Genomic DNA, 8,713 nt, shown 5'->3' on the forward strand with positions numbered 1-8,713 from the left:
ATCCCCAATGCAACAGTGTTGAGAGGTGGGACCTGTAAGATGATTAGGTGGTAAGGGTTCTGTCGTCATGCCAGGATCAATGACGATACCATGGGAATGGTTTAGTTATCAGTGAGTGGACATTTAGACTCCAGAACTGAGCAATAAATGTCTTTTCTTTAGAAATTACCTAATGTGTAGTATTCTGTTTTAGCAGCACTAAGTGGACTAAGGTGCTGGGATCACAGGAAGAGACAACAGGTGCCTGGAGAGTCACTTCAACCCAGGCAGGCCAGCCTTTGGCAACAGGAGAAGGGATATCTCGGTGGGAAAGCTCTGGACATCACCCTTGCAGGTACAGACACTGAGGCCGGCCAGAGGACTGAGGTCAAGGGTGACCTCAGTGGGAGAGCTGGGTCTCATGCTTAAAAACACCAGAGTTGACTTGGGCCCTTTCTTCTCTTCACTGCTCATTCAACCTTGGCTTCAATCCTAGCTTCAATATCTACAATTTGTGACCTGTTTCTGACCCCATGGACACTTTTCCTAGTTCAGATCACTTCTCTCCTCAACTAATGGTCTCCCTGCTTCCCCTATTGCCCCTTTTAGTCTGTCCTCCATATTGTAGCCAGAACTTTCAGAAACCATCTGGTTTCTGACCCCACTTCAAGCCTTCCTGGTGTTCTGCAGACCCTTGGGATTAAGGCCAAATTTGTGGAAACCAGGCTCTTTCATCTGTTACCTCTCACTTCAGCTTTTGCCAAGGCACATGCACCCCCACGACTGCAATGCTGGCCTAATAGTGTTTTCTCCAACCTTCTGGGACACTCAGGCCTCCAAACCTTTGACTTACTACACACCTTCTTTCCTCTCACCTGCCAGGCAAACTCCTTCCTGCCCCAATTGGAGCAACCTTGCCTTCACAAGTCTTTCTAGCTACCGGTTCCTTCATGGGACCCCTGTAGTCCATGTGAGCATGTCACTTACAGCATGAGTAGCACATGGTGTGGACATCCTTGTCTCCCATACTTTTCCATCCCTGGGAGTTACCAGAAGACAGGCACTGACTCTTCCCCTACTCGGTCACAGGACCCAACACAGAGAGCACACAGTAAATGTTGACTATGGATGAACCTCAAGGTTGGGGATAAGCTTGGGCCCAAGAGAAGAGACAGGAACTGGGTCTGTAGCTTCCCAGACCAAAGTGTGTGGGTAACCTTTCTCTGGGCTTTGGCAGACAAAGGTTGGAAGGGAATGGGGCCATCATACTGCAGCTGTGAAGGATGGTTGTTTAGGCTGTCTCTCCTTGTCTCCTGTTCCCCTTCCTTCTCAGGATCCCTAGAAAAGCTATAGGGCCTACTCCCACTACAAGGTTTTTTTTTTTTAATTGAATGTGAACTCCACAGAATCTTTTCCTACCACCATCCTAGCTGGAGGGAGTAGACCAGTTAAAGCATACCTGGGATGACTCCTCCCCCTCCCCCTCCTCCTTCTCCTTCTCTACCACTCGAGCCATACCCTCAGTCCTTTTAATTTTTAGATAGGGTCTCGTGCTTTTGCCCAGCTTGGCTTCGGACTGTGATCCTCCTATCTTTACCTCCTGAGTAACTGGGATTACAAGTGTATGCCACCATGCCTGGTGAAAGTTGGCCTTTTGAGGGCCTGAATTCAGTCTTTATCTGAACCTCTACTACCTTCTTTGTCTGAAGAGACAGACACTTCCGAGAGGAAGTCCACTTAAGAGCAATAGACATCAAATGTCCCTGTCTTTATTGGACACCATAGGATTTCACTCTGGATCTGTTAAGGCAGAATCCTGGAATTGGGGTCAGGCATCTGCTGTAAATAAGATGCCTAGGTAATTCTGAGGTTTGACAACTGTTAGCCTAGGGACCTTTGACTTGTCCAAGAAGTCATAATGGGCCACAAGAAAAATGTGAATTCCAAAGAACCTTTTCATACCATCATTCACTACCAATAGCAAAGAGTCTGAAACCCAGGCCCCTGATAATGACCAGAATAAGCAAAATGATCTTGATTACAGCATGATGACATGGTTCTAGATGCATGAAGTGACCATGGATTAGTTACCTCAGTTTTTTCTCTGGTCCAACCATGTGTAGGGCAAACTTTGGGACCAGTGTGCAAAAGCTTTACCCAGCACAGAGCATGGCTTTCTGTTGGGACCGCAGAGCTGCTGGGTAAAACAAGGCCTACAGAGAGGGTAGGAGCTTTGGAGGTTTGTCCTTGGGGGAAAGCATCGAGGAAGGAAGCAAACCCCTACTCAGACCTGCCCATGGCTCCAAAATGTGTGAATTGCCCCACTCATTATTCTTCCAAAATGTGTGAATTGCCCCACTCATCATTCTAGACTCCATGGCTCTAACAACTTAAATAATTTTTATTACAAAAGGAAGGAAAGACCAAAACATTCCCAAAATTCTCCCATGGGCTTCCCCCTCCATGCCAATAAATAAGGTGGGGGAGACTGACCGGAGGAGGGGGTGGGGGGCATGGTTCAGCAGAAAAGGGAGCTTAGCCTGGGCAGGGCTGGCAAGGGCATTCAGGCCCCTCCCCCAGACCCAGGTACTATGGTCACATTGGCCGGAACAGAGAACTTTGTCCACTGACAGCAACAGTCTTAGTATGTGTCCGGTGGAGTGTGGTCAGTGGGGCAGGTCATGCCTCAGGATGACCAGGCTGGCTGTGGCCTTTCAGTTTTGGGCAGCAATGAGTCCACCAGCTCCCTGCTGGCTCCCAGGGAATCTAGCAGCATCAACTGAGGTGCAAGCCAGCCCAGCTACGGGCTGAAATTTCATACTGTGGTTTGTTGCCAACAGTGAAGTCAGAAACCCAGGTCCCGAGAAAGACTGGAGTAAGAGGTTCAAAGACCGATGGAATGGGCCCTCCCTGTGGTGGGAGGTGGGGTGTGAAAAATTGTAGCAAGAGCTGGTTGATCTCAAGGTCTTTAGGAAAGGAAAGCCCACCACCACCTTGCCAGCTCAGCTTGCAGCTCTATCACTTCAACAAGATACTGGCATTGCCCAGTCAAGTCTCAATGGTGTGTCCCCACTCTGGAGGAGAAGACGGGGACCAGTGTCCTCAGCTCAGATCCCTTTCAGGGCAAGAGCATTCTTGATAGGGAGGCTTTTGAATCCAGCACAGCAGTTCTGGGACGGCAGTGATAGAATCCTTTCAGCTTCCTGCCCCAGACATGCCCAGCGGGTGGAAACTACCCTCTTCTAGCAGGAGACGCCCCAGGCGGTAGAGCAGCCGAGGGTACCAGTGCACACCCTCACCAGGGCCCCAGCTATTCCATGCCAAGCTGGGAAACAGTCGCAGAGGCCAAAAGGCCAACTGAGCCAGGTGGTGGTCAGCCACAGCTGCAAAGCAAGAAGCCACGACACCCTCCACCACCAGTGTTCCATGCCTTGTGAGTGGAGCATAGGCCCCGAGGGCCACATGTGTGGAGACAGCCACCACCTGGGCAGGCTGCAGGCCTGGCACTCCTGCTACCAGCACATACTGGCCAGGTTGCACATGGCTGGCAAAAGTGGCCCGGAAGTGGGCTGCTGGTTCTGTGTGATTGTCAGCAGTAAAGAGCAGGTGAGCAGGCGTGAGTGCTAGGCGGCGTGGGGGATTCTGGGTTTCAATGACCTGGAAAGTCCTCAGCCTGTCTGGCTCACGGTCCAGGAAAATGAGCACGTCACTGAAGGTGGGGTTCCCATCCTCCCCCATGGCCAGCACCCGGTCTCCTGGCCTCACAGATGACAAGGCTACACGTGCCCCACTCTCTAGGCGCACCTGGGCTCCAGCAGGGAAGCAGCCACCTGTCTTGGCAGCGGCCGAGTGCTCTGTGGGAAGAACGGACATGAAGGTGTTACTGCTGGGGAGCTTGGATTCCCAGGCACAGCATCCCTCCCCTAGTCGCCCTAGCCCAACCAGAATGTCTCTGGTTCCCAGAGCCCCTATCACCATATTCCAACCCCCAGCCCACATTGTGATCTTCTGCCTCCCCTTTTCCCCAACCCAGCCCTTTGTCAATGAGAGGAATATACTTGGGCTCCAAGATCCTGTGGGCGAGAGGGAAGGGGCCCTTCTTCAGCCCAGGGGACACCCCCATCTGTTCACATCCTAAACAATGCTGTGAAGCACAGAGGTCAGAGGTCAGCAGAATCATTGGTTGGTTATGACATGACCCCAGGAAAGCTGCACCCTTATGAAGATGGGAAGTCATTTAGCTCCTCTGGGGTCTAGATGGCCTGTTTTCAGATGCTTCCAAAAAATTGCTCTCCCATACTGACACCACAAATTCTGTGACAGAGCTGGCCTTGAATCTATGGAAAGGAGAATAAGGTCAACCCAGAGGGCAAACACAGACTCCTGGGGCAGCCTGAGAGTGAATGGTCAGGGGCAGGTCCAGGACAAGGACAAAATTATCATCTTAGTTTATGTGCTGCTTCCTTGTGGGGGGACTGTGAGGAGACAGGACATGGTGGTATAAGCAGGTGGGATGGAGAACAGTTTGGGGGTCATGAATGGAAGTGGCCACTTGGAGAGCTGGCCCTGGGCCAGTGTTTGCAGGTGATGGCTGGATATGACTTGGAGAACACACAGTTGGTGGGGAAGGTGCTGAGTAGAAGGGTCAGACTGTGGCTGGGTGTTGGTGTGATCACCATTGTGAGCCCAGGTCAGATCTGGAATACTAAAAAAGCAGGCCTGGTCTCAGGGTACCAGGTCAGTGAATGCGACTACTACCTGGTACCAGTGTGGAGGGCAAAGCCTACAGCCAGATGGCACCAGGCTGCGACACACACAGGAACCATGTGAACTTCCATGACTGGGCTCAGTGTAGGTGACTGAGGGCACTGGTGAGACTTGGGGGAAGGGGCAAAGCTCCAGCACCTACTAATTCTCATCAACAAGGCGGCCAATCTAGGAAAATCCACTTTATTGAGTCCACTTTGTTTATTTTGGCTCTCTTTGTTGGCTTTGCCCCAAAATGTCCAGCTTCAGGGCTCTGAGGGAGAGGTTGGGGACGCCTGCGCCCCTGCGGGAGGGCTGACCTGCAGCTGGGTGGTAGGTTCTGAACCTCTGGGCTCCTGGTCAGGCATACTGGTGTCTGGGCACACTCTGACACCTGTCCCCCACCATGCTTTGTTTTGCACGGGCCTGGATGAGGTGGTGCGGCTGCCAGCCTGGCTTCCTCCATCTGTCCAGCCTGCTGGTCTTGCATATCCTGTGGCAGGCTCTGGACTGTGGACCACCAGGTCAGCACCCAGCTGTGCTTAGAAAAGCCCTACTCCCTAGGGTCCTGTCATGACACTACCAAGAGTGGGAGGAGCAGGCAGTCAAGAGCAGCCGCGGGGAGCGAGGCCGCCGACATCCTCTTCCCCGAGGTCCCTGCCTCCATCCCCGCTTGGGTATCTTCACCTTCTCGGCCCTGGCAGGCACTGTGCTGTCTGCCCACTCCCTGCGGCCCCGGCCCCGGGTCCAGCCCCCCGGCAGCGGCTCACCGGACTTGACGGAGCAATGCACATGGGCCTTGGACTCGTAATATACCCAGTCGAAGCCAGCCTCCACCGCCAAGCGCGCCAGCAGTCCATACTTATTGCGGTCGCGGTCTGAGGTGGTGATGTCCACCGCGCGGCCCTCATAGTGCAAGGACTCCTCCGAGTGGTGGCCGTCCTCATCCCAGCCTTCGGTAACCCTCAGCTTCACACCCGGCCACTGGTTCATGACTGAGATGGCCAACGAGTTCAGGCGATCCTTGCAGCGCTGGGAGAAGAATTGCGCTGAGTTAGGGGGCCGGCCGGCCCAAGTGCAGCTGCCGGTGCAGCCTCGCCCTAGACTTTCCATCACTCATCGAAGTCGGAAAACCGGGGAGGGTCTCTGTCCTTCCCCCTTAGGAATAACGGGCTCTAAAGTGCTCCCTCCCATTCTAGCATCGAACTACCCCCCCCCGACACACACACAACTGGACCACATGGTGGCGCCACAAATCTGAAGGGCGTATGGACGCAAGCACCTTCAGGGCACTCTTCTCTGGTAGGTGGAGCTCGCTTTTCCTCCGGTGTAATCTTTCCCCTGCTGGGTCTTTGGTCTCTCCACAAATCTGGCTACTCTACACTTTTCCATCATCGGATTCCTCTGTCTTGCTTAAGCACAAGGGCGGGCCAGCGGCGGGAAAGGAGGAGGTAGTAACGGAGTCGATTGCCTGCGGCTGGCCTGCTAGGCATGCAAGGCCCGAGGTGCCCAGTAGGTGTCAGCGCAGCCTCAGGACTGAGGCCGGGGACTACAGTCCTTAGAAGCACGGCAGGTGCAGAGCGCCCCAGCAGCACGGGATAAGGGGGTGTGTTGAACCCCTGGAACGCCACAGAGCATTCCTGCAGGGACCCTCTTATGAGCTCAAGCCCGCCTGCACCTGCACTGAAGACACAGCAGACAGAGAACCAGAAGCTGCTGGGCTAGTGTAGTCCCCGGCCCGCCTGATGGGGAGGGGGGATACGGAGCGTCTCCCTCTGCAAGTGGCACGGGGGGGGGGGGCAGCTCTCCGCACCTCCCAGCTGGTGCGTTGCCCCTTATTTAGGAAAGGATCCAAGGAACCTCTCACGTGGAGAGGGAGTAGAGCCGCACCCTGGGGGCGGGGTGTGGGGGGGGCGAAGGACGGGAGAGCTCACAGGTCCCTGCTGCTTCCCCGTGTGCCTGGGTCCTTATAGCCCAAGGGATCGTGCAGTTGACAGGTGGGGCTTCCACCTACAGGGAGGAGGGGATCTTCCACCAGTCCTCGACTTCAAAGTGAGAGGCTCCAAGGGGGCAGCCCATGTCTCAATCCACCCCCACCCCCACAGAGCCGGGGCCCCACAGACCCTTGGACTCGGCCTCCCAGGAGCCAACAACAGCTATAACCCAAGGTCTGGCCGGTACTCCCCGGCACGCCGCCTGGCTTGGGGACGCTCACTGCCGGGGGAGGGAGCTCCGCATGCTCCTTCTTGGTCCTGGTCACCCAGCTTCTACGCACCCCACCCCCGTAAATCCGTCCCTTGAGCTTCCCGCCCGTCTCTCCTCCACTGCCCCCTCCTTCGGGTGTAGAGCCCGGGCGCTCGCTGTCAATGATTGCCCAGCCTGTGGCCCGGATCCTTATCTGCATTCCTCGGCGCCCGGCCCGGCCCGGCCACCAGCCAACCTTCGGCCCCGACATCCGCCGGCCGGCCCGGGCGCCAGAACGCATGCTGGACTGCGCTTCCTAAAGGCTTTAGAGAGCCTGCGGCTTGCTAGCGGAGGCTCTTTGCGCACCACACTTCAGGGAAGGAAATTTGCGTCCCTGCACTATGGCAGAGCGTGGGTCTAGCTTCGAGCATGCAGAGACTAGAGTCGGCGCTGCTCCCTGCCTCGCTCGGCATCCCTACTGTCTTCTAAACCTTCCGGGGCCTGCCACCAGGCTCAGGGAAACCCCGCGTTCGGTCCCAGAGCACTAAGGCTCCGGCACCCCACCCTTTAACCGCAGCCGCGCCGCTCTGCTCTCGCGACAGACACGTGGGCTCTTCAGCGGGTTCCCTTTGCCACCTCCGCCTCCCCGCTCAACTCTTCCTAGCTGTTCCTTAATCCCAGACCCAGGCAGGATACAGCTCCAGGAGGGGGCAGCGAAGGAACCTAGAGCGTAAGGCCGTGGGGCCCCTAGCGCTTGGAGCTTCTTCGCCTCAGGGGTGCCAAATGGCTTCGAAAGGAAAAGCGCGCCGCGGCGAGGAATGTTAAGCCGGGAGGGACTGACTGCGTGGACCCCGGAGGCTCAGAAAGCAACTGGATCGAGGTACCTCCGGGTGCCGCGTCTGACCTGAGCTGCCAGCACTCCGGGGCAGAGGGGCCGCCGCCAACCTGCTGGGCTATGGGCTTGGCAGCGGGAAGCTCTTTTCACAGACTCCGGGGAGTGGGGCGGGGGGGAACCCGGGGATGCCGACACTCCCTCCAGGACCCCTGGCCAGCAGAAGGCACAGGGCTTGGCGAGAGGGACAGGTGCCAGGGGGCGTGCCAGGCAGTCGAGAAAAGGTGCCAGTGGGGCGGGTAGGGCCGGGCAGGTGGCAATGCTTCGGTGGCGCGCTGGAAGGGCAGATCGCGCTCACCTGGGTCATGAGGCGATCGGCACCCGTATTCTCCTCGTCCTTGAAGATGATGTCGGGATTGTAGTTGGGGGTGAGCTCCTTGAAGCGCTCGGAGCTGCGCGCGATCTTGCCTTCATAGCGCCCGCTGGCGCCCAGGGTCTTCTCTGGCACGTTGGGGCTGAACTGCTTATAAGCGAGCGGCACGAGTTTGCGCGGCGGCCGCCGCCGGCTGCCCACCACCCGGCCCGGCCCGCAGCCCCGCGCCGCCGGCACCATCACCAGCAGCAACAGGAGCAGACAGAACCGCAGTCGGGACCGGAGCCAGGCGGGAGACATGGCCAGGGAGCCCGGGAGAGCGGCGGGCGAGGGCGCCGGGTGCTGATGGGTGGGCGGGTCGGTGGGATCGCTGCGGGGACTCAGGCGTCCGGGTGGCTCCGGGGGACTCCAGGCGGGGGCGCCATGGGCGGCGCGGCGCGGCTCAAGGCCGGCGGTACTCAGGTGCGGGGTGGGGGCCCGAGGCCCTGGCTGGTGGCGGCGCGCTGTCCCCCTCGGCGCCTCGACTCTGAGCAGCCCGGCTCGCCGGCCGCCAATAAATAGGCCGGCCCGTTTGTTTTGGCAACGCGGCGGCGGCGGGG

The 8,713-nt window shown here is 57.2% G+C and overlaps 1 protein-coding gene across 1 annotated transcript; it reads right to left on the reverse strand.

Moving 5' to 3' along the window:
- Nucleotides 1-2,360: 2,360 nt before the first annotated feature.
- On the reverse strand, nt 2,361-8,713 carry Ihh (Indian hedgehog signaling molecule). Its single transcript, XM_020170834.2, has 3 exons — nt 8,100-8,713; nt 5,496-5,757; nt 2,361-3,833 (listed from the first exon to the last, which is right to left on the reverse strand). Exons 1-3 carry the CDS (start codon nt 8,412-8,414, stop codon nt 3,175-3,177), a joined length of 1,236 nt encoding a protein of 411 aa, XP_020026423.1. The 5' UTR covers nt 8,415-8,713; the 3' UTR covers nt 2,361-3,174.

This window comes from Castor canadensis, chromosome 4 (assembly GCF_047511655.1).
Source record: "Castor canadensis chromosome 4, mCasCan1.hap1v2, whole genome shotgun sequence".
Classification (NCBI taxonomy): domain Eukaryota; kingdom Metazoa; phylum Chordata; class Mammalia; order Rodentia; family Castoridae; genus Castor; species Castor canadensis.

Coding starts and splice junctions, on each gene's coding strand:
- Ihh (XM_020170834.2), bottom strand. CDS start 8,414: ATGTCTCCCGCCTGGCTCCGGTCCCGACTGCGGTTCTGTCTGCTCCTG. Junction 5,758..8,099: donor CCGATCGCCTCATGACCCAG/GTGAGCGCGATC, acceptor TTCTTCTCCCAG/CGCTGCAAGGATCGCCTGAA. Junction 3,834..5,495: donor GCATTGCTCCGTCAAGTCCG/GTGAGCCGCTGC, acceptor TTCTTCCCACAG/AGCACTCGGCCGCTGCCAAG.